General features: G+C 45.0%; 1 protein-coding gene across 1 annotated transcript in view; it reads right to left on the bottom strand.

Moving 5' to 3' along the window:
• Positions 1-3405, bottom strand: part of LOC119383495 (proton-coupled amino acid transporter 1) — a 98171-nt gene extending 94766 nt beyond the window's left edge. Inside the window, exon 1 of the mRNA XM_037651663.2 lies at positions 3337-3405. Coding sequence (XP_037507591.1) covers positions 3337-3390 — 54 coding nt within the window. The 5' untranslated portion in view covers positions 3391-3405. The remainder of the gene's footprint in view (positions 1-3336) is intronic.
• Positions 3406-16475: the final 13070 nt, after the last annotated feature.

Here is a 16475-nt window from a genome sequence, read left to right as displayed (position 1 = left end):
CAAAATTTCGCAGAGTTACCGACCAAGACATAAATGCTTTGAAGGAACGTTTAACGCCCGAAAGATCAGTGACTGTCAGTGAGACGGACTACTTGTGCTACGCGTGCTTTTGCTACCACTGCAATGAAAGATCTTCACGGAACGCACAGTTTAACGATGACATTCTTATGCCCCCTGAAAAAGAAATCGACGCAATTAACCAGATCACTGCGACTACCGGTGCACGTGCGTTCAAGTCACCCGAGAGGTGTTGCTGTTTCGAACTCAATCGGTCTGAGGACGCGAGAACGAGCTCTCACTGCGCCGTCTCTTGGGTGCGCGCATCTTGGGTGCGCGCGCGCCCACTCGGTAGCTCCGCGCTCGTGGCCGCTGCAGTGACCAAATAATTTCAAAATTAACGTCTTCAGTGCCGGCGACACCTTTTTAGGTACCTGCTGGCCTTTTAATAAAAAGAAATTCAATCCTGCCTGCATTTTATACACTTGCTGGGCAAGAAGTCGGAATTGCCCATCCTTGCCTAAGGGTCTCATTGGAGGGGCCGTAACTATTAGTGCAACGACATTATGCAACATGTTTTTAATGATTGTGAAAGCTGATGTGGAGGAGAATAAGTGGACAAAGTTTAAGAAATTTAAAAAATGGTTTTTTTTTTTAATTGTCGTCAGAAGTTTGCACTGTTCGGTGTTTTCTTGAACTTAGCCCAATCATATCTCTTTACTGAAAAGTTATATAAATACAAGATTTAGCACTTTGGTAGATAAGCATGCGAAGAACGTAATGCAGAATTTTTGTTGCTCTGCTACGAGGCTTTTTTGAGATAAAGACCTTCAAAGTAAAGAAAACTTTGCCGATTGGGCCATTTTTGAGGTTTTTTATAAAAACATCTACACAACACATAAAAACTAAAAATACCTGAGCAGAAGCAAAAACATGCATATATTTAGGTAAATAAATTTCAGCTACCTAACTTTAATATATTTTGTGCAATTCATTACGAAAGTTGGCCAAACCAGCAGAGCGAATGAGCGCTCCACTCCACCTCTTCGTCATTATTGATTTCCTGTGGTTCGAAAAAATTTTTTCGGCAAAACACCTTGCGGATCTCTTCTTTCCACTCATCAGGCAATAATATATAAAATTTTGAAATAAATTTGAGAGGTCGACCAGCCATCGTTTGTTCGATCTTACGTGGTTCGATCTTACCCAAGTATATTTAGGCACTTATCACGACTCTTCAACTGTTCACCCCGTAGGATCAAAACACACGTTCAAAGGGGCCATGCAACACTTTTCCAAGTAATCGTCGAATGACCTCACTATCGGGGTTTATTGCAAAACAAACCGATTGCCGCAAGATTTTTAACAGCGAAGCTCTTGAAGGTGTCGGTCACTTGTGCTCCGTCGTAAGCAACTATGATCATCATGAACCGGTATGCGCTCTCTTCGTCCTCTTCACGGTGAAGCTGTTTAAGCTATCGGAAACGTGTGCTTGTCGTGCAAAGCTACTCGAGTGGTTATGCGCCACAGGAATTGGGCAAGCCCCACTATCGAGTACAGCAGGTGCGAGCGTTAAACGAAAACTCTGCTCGGCGAAGTGGAGGACACGAAACACGTGAAAGAGAGAGAAAAAGAAATCGATAGGGAAAAAAAAAGAGAGAGAGAGAAAAATGGAGAGAAATAGAGGGAATAAACTATAAACACATACAAAGATAGAAAGACAGAGAAAGACATAGAAAGAAACAGGCACGAAAAAGCGATAGAAAAAACAGAGAGCAAGAGAGAAAGTGAGAGAAAGAGATAGCGAAAGAAAGAGAGAAAGAAAGAAAGGGAGTAAAGACATGAAAAGATAGAAAAGAGAGAGAAAGAAGCAGGAGAGAGCGAAAGAAACAGGAAGCGATGAATAGAGAGAAAGAGCGAAAGAAAGGGTAGAAAGAGAAAGGAAGATAGAAATACCGAGAGAGATAGAGAAAGAAGGAAAGAGAAAGAAACAGATACAACAAAGATATACAAGAAACAGAGAGAAAGCGAACGAGAAGAAAGAAAGAAAAAAATTAAGAGAAACGAGGAAGGCCACCCCAGCTTTGCTCTTCCTTCAGGCTTAGCGCCACTAGTGAGAATCTGTCAAGTACGACCGCAGTTACAGCGATTTGTCGTACGCTTATTAAGCGCTTTTTCTATCCTTTCATTCCAACGAGCACGCTGAAAGCTAATCGGAACGGGGGGGGGGGGGGGGGGATGAAAAGGGGGCAAGAAGCTACGTCCGTATGTCAGCGCGCGTCATGTCTTTGAGGACTTTCTTTTTTTCTTTGAACGCGCAGATCGCGAGCTCGTTGGCGTAATTTTATAGTAATTCTAGAACCACACAGCACGGCGCGGGTACGTAACTATGATGCAGGCCCGTAGCCAGGGGGGGGGGGGGGCTAGACCCCCCCGAAATTTTGGCGAAGTAGGCGTTTTTACCAGAAATAAATAACGAAAATAGGCGTTTTTCTCAAATACTCAAGGCTTTGAGCAAGTGGGCTCCCCCCGAAAAAAATTCCTGGCTACGGGCCTGCTATGATGGTCATATCAGCCAATGGCCGTGTCCGCTAGCTTATGACGCAGTTGAATTTGAGACTATGGCATCATTTGTCGAGAAAAGAGCGCGCGATTTCTGGAGCTGTCTTTGAAACTCAATTGTAAATTACACACCCCGTGCTGCGCGCTGTAACGCTTGGCTCACATGTTCGCAGGCTCCTCGACTACCCATCGGCAACATTTTCTGACCAAGTTGAAAAAGTATTGCAGGGCCCTTTTAAAAAACTTGCACGTGGTCCATTTCTGTACCACCTTGTTAGCTGCATGGAATGCAACGTTAAATCCACGCATTTGTCAATTTCCGAAATAGTTGCTTCGTATATCTCATGCTTACTTTAGTGCGTGTACGTACAAAGGGCGTGCAAAAAAAAAAGAACACATATATTACGCACAAGCAACGGTGGTCCCAACCATCTACAGCCCTAATTGCACGTTTACACGCATATTTCTCCAAAGTTCCTCAAAATACGATCTTAGTTATAGACATTCTTCAAGTTCGGAGAACTGGAATAAAACTTCGATTGGGCCTAGTTAGTACACAACTTTAGAGGTTAAAGACATCAGTGCAAACCGAGACGGACTTCAAAGTACAGCTGGAACGAGCATTGGAGCTGACAAACAACTGCTTTATTCTGTAAGAAGAAGAATACACTTCTTAGTCAGCGTCAGTGCTTGTTTCATCTCTTCTTTGAGGTCCGCCCTGGTTTGCACTGAAGTTTTTCACCTCAAAGAACTGAACACGGAAGCACATGTACTTACATATCTGTACTCCACGATGCAACCAGGAGTTCGCTTGAAGACGTACCTTGCCATAACGGCCCCCGTAACAAAGTCCTCTGATGCACTCCTCGTCTGATCGGGCTCAACCGCAACGTGGCTCACACTTCCTCTATACCGCTTCGCACGACGTCCGAGCGCAGACTTCGTTCGTTCTACGCGCGTGCTAGAGATGACACGTTCGTTTTTATGACAGAGCGCTTATCGCGTGTATGGAGCGACAAAACTATGCGCAGCTGTTATACGGCTCTCGCGCGAGGGATTTTTTTTTAAGTCCCGGGGCAGCGCTAACGCGTTCTAGTATACGCGTATATATTCTTCGGGCGACGTCGATGCGTCAGTTCCGGTGAAGGGAAATTGAGCTGACGCTTATTAAGCCCAAACGCTGTACGCGAAAGGACAGATCGCGCGGACTCGTGCAGTCAGCGGGACGGACGTCTGCTTTACACGTGATTTTGTTCAAACATTCAGGTCGTTCTGAACATTGGTTTTTTTTTTGCTCTGCCCAGGTTGTGGAGTTGCAAAAGGTATCGCACACCGAAGATTGCTCGCTCAGGGATTCCGAGTAAAAGATACAGCACACGCTGAAGGATAGGTCGTTTTCTTTTGATAAAAAAACAAAAAAGAGAAAAGGGCGAAGTTGGCATACGTATCGTCTAAACCGAGTTCTGCGTGGTAAACATCAAACGCCTCTCTGCAATCCTATAAATGTGCATACGGAGTCGTATATGTCTTCCACCACCTTCGTTACACACTTCGCACGTGCAGCCCCAGATGCATCTTCGTGTCGCTCCGTTCTTGTAAGGAGAAGGAATGCACTCGCTGCGTGTACAACGATGCGTTTACTATACTCGCCGATAAGTGCTGGCCATAAAAATGGCAGCGACGAGAATCCTACAAGTATCTCTCATAAGTGCCCGGGAAGACCTGCGTACTAAAAGCAAAGTTTTATCACGCGCGCACGCAGTCGCAAGTGTGTCATAGGAAGGCCCTGGCAAATGTTCAAGAGATATTACATATCTGAAGCTCATTTGTTGAACATTACACTTGTGTACTTTTATTCCACTGGAAACCTGCATACTTATTTCTATATGTAATATGTTGACATACCCTGTAAATACATGAATATGTAATATATCCTCAACGTAACCTGTCAAGAGTTCACTGCAGGCGCCCAAATGGGAAGCAGCATATTCCGCGTCGGTATGCACAGCAAGAAAAGAGACACAGGCGGGAAAGGAACGACGGAGGACAGACATTGACAGAAACATGCCCAAATAAGGCTGCGTCTGTTGGTGTATGCAGAAATGATAGATTCAACTTGGAACAAGGCATGACAGCTGCGCGCATCGAATGCCGCCGTGGCTTCGGAAGCGCATACCACGCGGCTTTACTCATCGAAGGTCAGCCAGCTAGTACGGGAGATCCACGCTCTCTAGAATGACGTGAGCTCGATGTGACACCCGCGGCAAAGCGGCCGGAAGTGAATCCGTACACCTTCATGGGTTTAAAATGCAATCTTTGAAGTTAAATACGTACGCCGGGGTAAGCCCGAGTATACAGATTTAGTTAGGTAGTGGTAAATGTGATGACTTGCGCAGCGCATTCACATATGACGCAGGAAGATGGTCAAGCGCACGAAGCTCAAGCACAGTTTTATCATTACCACTGCAGTACCGTGATGAGCTCGTCGTGGGCTCAATGGCCGTCCGCCATTTTATGAGTGGGTAATATGCGAACATATGCGTCTTCCTTAAAGTCAGAATGTTTATAGGAGAGAGAGAGAGAGAAAGAGATAAAAGGAAAAGACAGCGAGATTAACCTGATCGTCCATCCGGCACTAGTAGAAGGGAAGAGGAACTGAACGATGAGAAGGAGGAGAGAACTTGACACCTTGCACGCACGCACGCACGCATGCACGCGCGCGCGCACGCACACACACACACACACACACACACACACACACACACACACACACACACACACACACACACACACACACACACACACACACACACACACACACACACACACACACACACACACACACACACACACACGTTCAGTCTTCGATCTGTCATAAGCGTTAGTGCAGGTTCCAAAAAACGCAGCCAAATTTTCTTCACTTTTGCCAGAGTTCCAAAGCCTTCGGTTCTCTAAAGGCCTTTCAATGGAACTTTCCACTGTACGGTGGGACCTTGTTCGAGGTAATAAGTTGCCGTAACATGCACACCATATACTATGGAAAGGCGCCAGTTTTTGAACATGCATGAAAAATTGTCCATGCTTACTTATGGGGATTCGGAATTTAAAACTCCCTCAAAAACCAATGATATAACATTACTGTCCTTCCTTAGTTGTATCCGTGGCATGCATGGGAATCGCTGGGTCTATTTAGTATTCCGAGCACACAAAGCAATCGTTTCACCAACAGGGAGACAGTTCAGTAGCCGTACTCATGTATCCAGCCTTCATCTGTTCACCATACGCCAATCTACAGCGCAACACTTAACACCCTCTTTCAGTTCACGTTGAAAAGTTCAGAGTGGATACCTCCAGATGGATCTGTTAAAGAAGTGTAATAAAGACATCTCCAAACAAACAAAATGCTCATCCCGCGACTCTAGAAGTTGTAGACAAGTTCCATACTGTTCGCTTGTGTTAGCAGTTTCGTCTATCATTTCATTCACAAGCGTGAATGAAATTCCGCGCCAAACTGCATTATTGTGTTGACAGTACGCACGAGTTCTCGCGAGCGTGTCCTACAATTACCGTATACTATTTCCGGTACTATAGAGGTCCAAACAAGTCTACGCGCCACAACATGAGCCAAGCAGCGACACATATCATTGTCGATACGGGAACATGGCTCATTATCATCATCATCAGCCTCACTAACGCCCATTGCAGGGCAAATGCCTCTCCCATGTTCCATCATTCAACCCGGTCCTGTGCTTGCTGCTGCCACGTTATACTCGCAAACTTCTTAATCTCATCTGCCCACCTAACTTTCTGTCTCCCCCACGCGCACTTGCCTTCTCTTATAATCCAGTCCGCTATTCTTAATTACCAGCGGTTGTCTTGCCTACGCGCTACATGCCCTGCCCATGTCCATTCCTTCTTGATTTTGACTAAGGTGTCCTTAACACCCGTTTGTTCCCAGATCCACTCTGCTCTCTTGTCCCTTAAGATTACACCGCTCACCACGGTGGTCTAGTGGTTATGGTGCTCGACTGCTGACCCGAATGTCGCGGGATCGAATCCCGGCCGCGGCGGCTGCATTTTCGATGGAGGCGAAAATGTTTGCGGCCCGTGTACTTAAATTTAGGTGCACGTTAAAGAACCCCAGGTGGTCGAAATCTCCGGAGCCCTCCACTACGGCGTCTCTCATAATCATATCGTGTTTTTGGGACGTTAAACTCCAGATATTATTATCTGGACACTATGCTGGACACTATGCTGGACACGCTGGACACTATGCTTCCCTATACGCCGGACTCGTCTGAATATACTGCGATTTCTGACGTTGCCAGATACGCCGAAGATTGCAGACAATTAGCCCGTTCGCTGACCACCGAGGACCAAGGCCACCAAAAGCTACGGCACGACACCGACCGACCTCTCTCTACTTTCACGACTGGTGACCTCGTTTTGCTCTGGATCCCATCGAGCACTCCTGGCCTTTCCTCGAAATTACGTGCCCGATATCAGGGGCCCTACCGCATTCTTTCTCGCACGTCTCCTGTCAATTATGAGGTTGAGCCTCTGACGGCATCCCACGATTTACGTCGTCGTGGTCGGGAAATCGTTCATGTCAGCCGCCTGAAGCCCTATTACGACCCCGCTATACTGACAACGCCTTAGGTCGCCAGGATGGCTCCGCTATTCACCAGGGGCCAATGTAGTGAAGAGTACGAGACGACGACGAAGCAGCCAAGAAAGCAAGTCACATCGTGAGTGGTAGCCACGCGACCCGAGCTTGCGCTTGCTTGGATTTTGGACCCTCGACGTTCTTAGACGTTCCTCATCGTTCCTTCACGTCTGTACGTGAATAAACCACGTGACATTATTATTATTATTATTATTATTATTATTATTATTATTATTATTATTATTATTATTATTATTATTATTATTATTATTATTATTATTATTATTATTATTATTATTATTATTATTATTATTATTATTATTATTATTATTAAGGTTACACCGATCATTTTCCTTTCCATTGCTCGCTGCGACGTCCTCATTCTAAGTTGGACCCTCATGTGACTCACATGTTAACTGACTCATCTGTCATGTGACTCATGTGAACGTGACTCATGTGTTAATTAATGTAGTTTGATCACATCCGCAACCGCACTTCGCCAGCTTAAAGCCCATATAGTATGCCCTGTTTCATTTTATACGGTTATCTTTCTCCGTGCCTTTCCTGTCATCGTACTGTCGGCAAATAGGATAAAGAAACAAAAAAGCGAGATAAGGAATGAAATTACGCGACGTGAATGTAGTTTCCACTTGCGCGCATACCAGCTGCAGCATTTCCATTAAGCGCGAGGAAAAATCTATGTCGAGCGCACAATGCCAGACCGCGCAGATGTCATGTCACTCGGTCGCGTCAATTTCAAAGAACGTGGAGGTGCTGGCAAATGCGTCTAGATCGCGATACCATTGTCAAGCCTACATGGAGAGCGGAAAACATGCAGGGACGTGCGATATCCCCGATTTCCGCGCCATGCGTGTTATTTTATTTATTTACGCATTGTTAGTAAAACTAGACAATAATTTTTAACAAGAACACAAAAAAAAAACAATCAAAGAAATTCAAGAACCAGGCACTATATACAATGGAAAAAATGTAGTATACGCTATAACGTGGGTGTAACACTGCAATAATGAATTGCTTAGTACGTACCATAGAAATTTGAGTGATCATATGGTAAGCAAAAACAGTCATAGATGGTAAGTATTTCAGTCCGAAATGCCGCATGGAGTTGAATACAGACTGCATCAGGGAGGCCATTCCATTGAATAATTCCACGTGGAAGCTGCAGATGCGTTAAAGGCTAGGTGTGCGGCTGAAAAGATGAGTAAAACTATGTCGTATATGAAGCCTGCGAGATATAGGATGTTGTTTTGATAGTGGCAAGGTACTTACAGAGGCAAGAATTTTTACAGCATGCACATTTAATGACCTTAATAACATGGATGGAGGAATACCGAAGGATAAATGATGCGCTACAGATGGGTACACAGAAAAGTAATCAAAAGATGGGTTTATGAATGATTGATGGGTGGATGAAAGAAGTTTGCACTGCCACTGATGTACGTATTCGTTCATACATTTTGCAAAATCGCACATAGTACTTGTTATTTCCTTTGGTCTTTCGGAATTTTTTTTCTTAAACGATGGTTCAGCAGTGGCAGCCTTTAGAACCTCGGAGGTCTCGTCCTCACATTCATGTCACCGATAAGACTAGTCTTCTCTGCCTCCATGGCACGTTCCTTATCTTAGTTAAGTTTGCACATTCGTGACCTATAAGCTCAACGGTTCCCTGCAGCACGCCCTATATTTCGGAGTTTTCTTTCGGAAGGTTGGTCGTGCTTTTCCAAATGACACAGAAACTTTTCCCAGTCCAGCACACCTCCTAACCCGTTTCCTTTGCATTCTTATCGTCTCACACGAGTTCATGCAGCAGAAACAATATAAGCGATACAGAGTGACCATGCTACACGGACGCTTGTTAGACGGCGAGCCCGAACAAGAGTCTTTCCGAAGCGTGCACCGTGCCTTCTTCATGCTCCACATATCGGCGACGACCTTGCGCACATGGCGCAACCCTGACACGAGATATTTGTCCGCGCTGCCGCTCTGATTTCGCGATGGCCGATAATCGCAACCCGCGGACATCATGGCACACGTGGAGAAATATCGCGTCAGTCGAGGTCTCGTCCTTCTTCATGCATTCTTTCGTTTTACTTCTGGTTATTTCTTAACTGCGATGTAGAGTCGCTTTGAGTCGTGACGCTTTGGTGTATAACCGGGCAGCACGCCGGCGTTGGTCCAATCTTGGCCCAACGTCGGCAGACATCGGCATTTCGGGTGTCGAGTGCAACTTCTTCCAAAACTGTCCCAGCGTTCAACCCTATATTTCACCGACATTCTGCCAGCGTAGCTTGCCAATGTGTTGCCTATAGTGGGATAAATGCACGGTGGGATAAGGTGCGTGTCTCCTGCCAGAAGAAAATGTTATGGGCGCGGTGTGAGGCGAGAAGAGGGGGCTGGGAGGGGAACTGGCGGGAAATCTGGATTTAGACGTCTTTTGTTGGATTGTTACTTTGCACACACTGCTATTTTGAAGAACAATCGTCTCGCCGACACACTGAGTTCAGCGAGCGAAAGGGTAATGAACGTTCACGGCAGTATTCACAGCGGTCCACGCGTCTGTGCTGCCACGTAATGAAGCAAAAAAAAAAGAAAAAAAAATAGAAAGGAGCGATTTATACTATACGTGATGTGACAGGCAGATGCACGCGGCAGCTATAGATAGGTAATGACAGTGTGGTGCAATAAAAGAGATGATTCGTTCTGCGCTCGCTTTGATCTCGCCCATGGGGGGGCTTTTGTTTTGTACGGGATCGTTCACTCTTACAGAGGAAATTTTCCATTCCATCCCTCATACCACCTGGAATTTGGAACGAGCGCCGGCGGATTAATCTATCACTAGTTTGACATGACATTCGCGTTATGTCGGCCACTTTTTTAACGCGGTATGCCTATAGATTGAACTTATGTCGGTTTTTTTTTTTTTTTCAGCTCATATGACCTCTTGGTTTCAAGTAGCTTAGTTTAACGTTATCAACATTGTCTTAAAGTATACAGACGAAGTTCCAACACCCAACCTCTCCCGTTTTGCACCTTTCAGTAAGCACACACTTCGGCTGTCCCTGCCTCTTTCAGATCTGTATGTACCGGCTAGCAAACCTTCCACCATTTGAACTGAGGATAGCGCTTGAAGCATTACAACGTAATCTTCCGTCTGCCTTAACTGCTCGAGAAAATGCAGAAAGCCTCCCGTATCCGGCTGGTCTTATGGCTTTTGATCTTTAATTTCTTTTCTCATTCTAATTTGTTCTTTCCATTTGCTTTTCACTTTTACACATGCATTTTACACATGCAGGAAAAAGAAAACTTCAGCTGCGGTACGCGGTGCACTCCTTCTCGTGTCTTCTTCAATACTCCATTCAACTTCCTTCGAGTGACCTAGCAGTAACCTGACAGACAAGCCAGCTCCCCCGCGAACCTTATCATTTTTTCGACTCCATGGGACATTAAAGGGCATCGTCAACGTAATGCCGCGCATATTTGGCTATTATGCTGCGGCCCCAATAACCCAGAAATAAGGCAGCGTGCGCTGCCTCTTTCGAGAGTGGGTTACTGCTCCTTACCTCTGACTAACCTAACCTAACTTGACCTTACACCTGAACCTGACACCGACAACGTACGTTATGCAGCTTTTACTGGCGGACTCCTTCGCAAAAGTTCGCGCCTTCTAGGCATAAGGGGCCGATGTTTCTGCCTGAGCGAAAAGAAAGATGAATAAAAGAAAAAAAGACTTAAAGCCAGTTCCACGCCGTTAAAACCGTCAGAGAGCGGAGCTGTAAGCACGCGCGTGTATGTGATTGGCTAGCGAGATCACGTGCGTCATCATCATCATCATCATTTCGTTTTATTTCTTTATTCACTCCCCCCTCTGCTCAGTCACGTGACCTGCGTGACACCTACTACGACTACTACTACTACTACTACTACTACTACTACTACTATTACTACTACTACTACTACTACCACCACTACTACTGCTACTGCTACTAATACTACTCCTACAACTACTAATATTACGCCTACTACTACTTCTACTACTGCTATTACTACAACTACTGCTACTTCTTCTGCTAGTACTAGTAATACCCTTCCTACGACTAATACTATTAATACTACCCCTACTACCACTCCTCCTACTACTACTCTTACTACTACTACTACTACTACTACACTACTACTACTACTACTGCTACTACTACTACTACTGATACTACTACTACTACTACTATTACTACTACTACTACTATTACTACTACTATACTACTACTACTGATACTACTACTACAATACTAATATTACGTCTACTACTGCTATTACTACAACTACTGCTACTTCTTCTGCTAGTACTAGTAATACCCCTCCTACGACAAATACTATTAATACTACCCCTACTACCACTCCTCCTACTACTACTACTACTACTACTACTACTACTACTACTACTACTATACTACTACTACTACTATACTACTACTGCTAATACTACTACTACTACTACTACTACTACTACTATACTACTACTACTACTATACTACTACTACTAACTACTACTACTACTACTACTACTACTACTACTACTACTACTATACTACTACTACTACTACTACTATACTACTACTACTACTACTACTACTATACTACTACTGCTACTACTACTACTACTGATACTACTACTACTACGGCGACGACGACGACGACGGCTAAGACAGCTTAGCTGTAAAAGAAAGAGCTATACCGACTACATTTCGTGTCAGCTGCACATATGTACCGCAGTGTGCAAAGTCAGTCGAGATTGTCCCTGTAGCCGGCCATAGCCGGAATCAAAGAATCTGGAGCACCAGCACACAAATCATAGCATCAGAAATCAACGCAAGCGGTGCGGCGTTTCACCTGGACAAATACCCGGGATAGACACGTACGACACTGCGTGCTTTCCATACAAACTCGAATAAAAAAAAAAAGCAATGAAACTTGAAGAAGTATCGGCCTTTTTTTTTTTTTAATGTGTGGTAGGGAATTAACCACTTGGAAGACCTATGCGAGACTTCCTGTAATACAACGTACTAAAAATATAGCGAAACTTCATTTATACTTTCAAAACATGCGGGAAGTGTGTATTGCTGGAAAAAGAGAGATACCGGCGAGTGATTCGCGAAACGGGCAGAAAATGAAATAAATGACATCTGCGGTGCAGGAAGCGATGGGGGAAAAAAACACGCGATTCCTGAAAACAATCGCAATATTCTCCTGAAAGCATATCTCCATACCCGCCACTGTGGTTCGTCGCGCTTCTGAGTTCGAGGTTGCGATCTATATTCCAGCTGCGGCGGTCGCATTTCGATAGAGGCGAAGTAAAAAGAAAAAGGAAATTAATGAAGAGATTTAGGTGCACGTTAGAGACCTATACCAAAACCATTCCGCTACCCCTGCTACGGCGTGCCCCGTAATCAGATGGTTTGTTTTGGCATGTAAAACCTCCATAACATAAATATTTATTTTCGAAACTCAATGTACTGTGATTTGGTCATAATCTCGCGGTATTCTGTAAAGCCTCAGCGCAATAGAGAAGCCACGGTTTATCGAAACTGTCGTTGCGCCATATAAGGGGAGTGCTATTGACAAAGTAGGGAATCAAGGTTTTCGGGAAGTGAGAAGTGTACAGATAAATGTGTATAGGCGACGAAATGCTTTTAAAGCGAGATGTACACGTGCCGTTCATATGATGTTCATGAGATGTTCATAAACGTGCCGATCTCAAAAAAAAAGGAGAGAAAGAAAGAGAGAGAGAGAGACGGTATATTATATTTATGTGGAACAGAAGCGTCCAATGCCAGAACGAAAGCATTTAAGAAGTGCGCGAAAGTTTGTACCTTTTGCAAGAATCGAAGGTGCGAACTGTGTGCGGGACTCCGCCAACTGTAAGGCAGTGGTTCTGACAGCCCTCTAAAAATACCCCATACACTTTCTAATATTACGTGAGGCAATTAAATTGAGTGTTTCAGTCATTGATATATTGTACAAAGCTTTAAGCATATACAAACTTACATTCGAGGCGTGACTTAAAGGGACACTAAAGAGCAAAACAATTTTTCTCGTATTAGTAAAGTAGCCTTCCACGATACCAAAAACACTACGCTTGCTGCGAGAAGACGCTTAATAAGCGAGAAAACGCGTAAAAAGAAAATACAGGTGGCGACGCCACCTTGGAATTCCCGCACCATTTGCCGTGACGTCACATATTTTTGACGGCGCCTGCTTGGGCCTACGTAGTTCCTAATCGGTTAAATCGAAGTACATTGTCCTCTGAGGGGGCCAGAGACTTGACATAACGAGTTTGGGGAAATTTCGTCGAGCCAGTGGCGCCAAAATACGTTAAATGGTCTTTGAAACCTTTCACGTCACGAATTACAAAGTTCAGCGTGAAATTTGAAAATGAAACTTTGAACTTGGTTTTCTCCTCTAATAATAAACTTATGGTGGTGAAATAAACTACACAAGAGTTCTCCGAGCACACTTTATCAATCTAAACCAATTCATTGTTTCTCTTTAGTGTCCCTTTAAATTGTTACTCCTAACGAAAAGGTGTTACAGTTAAATGCGAGCAAAGGTGGATCTGAGGAGTGATTTTCGAGATATGAAATGGCAAAGACCGGGACGAGTCTACATTTGCACCTCAAAAGCTCGTGGTCACGTGACCAGAGCTTCATCGGTATTGCGGTTGACGCAAGTATCGCTATTCTGCCAGTGTTAGTAATTGGCCCGTGTCACTGGGTTAGCCAGTAACCCACTCCGTGCCGCTTGGCGGTTCTCATTATTTTGCCCGCATCACTACTCAGGGACCAGGGTCGAGAGCGACGTGCCGCTGATACCAACGTGATTATTAAAGACGATAGTCTTTCTTGGGAAACTTCAACGCAGAAATTTTGGTCTGTCTGTCTTTCTGTATGTCACACGATTCAGCCACCCAGGCAAAGTTTAAGCACTTGCTGAACTAGTAGCTGCGTTCATACTTGTGAACATTGTCGATCAAAAAGCAAATACTACGCATATCTGAGGCGCAACATCAAAACGTAAGTATTAGGTGGTGTGTTCCTTTACTAGAAAATACACAGACACGTAATTCTGAAGACCCTAGCGTTTCTTAGGCGGCGCTGAAAATGCTAGTGTTTCTTAGGCTGTGCTGAAACGGCGCAGAAACGGCCGGCACAAGACTATCGTCTTTCGACGACATTTGCAGCGTAGCACGCAGATACGCAGCCAATTTTTTCCCTAAAAGCAATTGAACCAACCGTTTTAACAGTGACGTCACACGTGAAGGTCCTGTTCAAGACACGTGACTCCGAGCTGTTGAGGCTGTGCAGCGACACGACGAAGGAAGCTAGCGACGTCTTTGTATGTATGTATGTATGTATGTATGTGTGTGTGTGTGTGTGTGTGTGTGTGTGTGTGTGTGTGTGTGTGTGTGTGTGTGTGTGTGTGTGTGTGTGTGTGTGTGTGTGTGTGTGTGTGTGTGTGTGTGTGTGTGTGTGTGTGTGTGTGTGTGTTCGTTTTCGTAGCTTCATAAGCTCACGATGAGCGAAGATGCGGAAGTCGGCGAAAGAACCAACGCGGAAGTTGCCAACTGTATCCGGCGGTTACTCACCGTTTCGTCATCGTTATTGCATCGCAGTGACGAAAGGAGCAAGAGCGGCCGTTTGGGCAAGTTTGTTGACGTTGGTTCGTTGGTTGAAGTTTAAGACTTTATAGATAAAATTGTATCTTTTCACTTGCCAAAACTACGACACGGTTATATGAGGTGCGTATAAGTGGGAGGCACCGGACTCACTTTGACCACTTGGCAGTGGTGTAGCCAGCGGGTCCCCCACTTCAGATAAAGGAGGAGACCCCCACCCCCCGAAAAAAATTTCTGCCTACGCCCCTGCCACTTGGGGTTCCTTATACAGTGCGGCTAGGCAACGGACGTTTTCGCAAGGTCAATCTATAGGGTCGCGACATCTAGGCACGAAAGTTTAAGCGTTTTTAGCTGCTAGGAACCGCAGTAGTTTAGAATATACTACCATTCACGGGGCAGACCTCAACCTCGAGGCCACGCAGGGCTGAGGCCTTCGACAGTTATCTTAAGTGCTTTCGAAATATGCCCGGTCTCTCGCACTACACACTTATAAAAATATTCACACTCGACTCCGCGTTCACTCTTGCCAGTCATATCCCCAATGCGCGTTGCTTCTCTGATACAGAATTCACACAATCATCATGAGTACCCCCCCCCCCTCATTGTTGTCGGGTCCGAAGGACGTAAAAATGAAATTGAAGTGATGAAGTGCTTCTCAAAGCGACCTGCCTGTAAACAGTTCTTAGCATGCAACACCAGGGGTCATCGGTCGGCATTATCGTCAAAAACTTTCACTGCCGTGACCTTGCACTATAATTAATGACGGAACGCCCGGAATTAATGACGGAGTATGGCTGCGCTGCAATGCATAAAAAAAATTCGGTTCATGAAGATGTCATAAATTTTGCTAATACAGTCCGATCAACACCAGTCATCGAATAACGGAAGGCTCCGATTCGGTTCCAGAATGCTTACCGGTTCCATGGTGACGTTTTCGAATGGAATCACGGAAGCGGGTTCCCCCTCACAAGGAGTCCTACTGCGGAGAAGACAGCTTTGCAGCACCGTTTTTGATGGGTCACGTGACACACTCGAAACCACGGTGCGGTTCGAGACGCGTATATACGCGAGGCCTACACCATTAGTTTTCCGCCGCGGCTAAACATATAAATTTACGGATGGCGCTCCTTTACAGCCACCCAGAGCCTTATGTGGGAGCGGAGGGTAAAGAGAAAGGAATCCACGTACAATGTAATCCTAATTGCGTCAACACTCTTATCTGTATGGCGTGATACGAAAGAACGCGAAAGTTACGAACAAAGGGCGCAAAGCTATCGCGGATGCGTCGTGAAACACCCATCCAATAAAACAAAAAAGGCAGAAATAAAACTGACTTGATAAATAATAAAGTTAGCCATAAAACCGCACAACATGAAAGGCGAGAGAGGGGGGTGGGGAGGGCAACGCCGTTATTTGAGAAAAATTAAGGTCTTTCGTAGTCTTTGGAGGTCTCGACGAACTAAAAAAGTAATTATAACAGCACCTTTGGCCCGAGGCGTATTGGACGGTCTTGAGAAGTGCGTTCGCAGGTAACTTACACGACCGCGTTCGCCTAGAAGG

Source organism: Rhipicephalus sanguineus, chromosome 2 (genome assembly GCF_013339695.2).
Source record: "Rhipicephalus sanguineus isolate Rsan-2018 chromosome 2, BIME_Rsan_1.4, whole genome shotgun sequence".
Lineage (NCBI taxonomy): Eukaryota > Metazoa > Arthropoda > Arachnida > Ixodida > Ixodidae > Rhipicephalus > Rhipicephalus sanguineus.
Note: the sequence above shows the minus strand (reverse complement) of the source record. Positions and strands in the feature narration are given on the sequence as shown.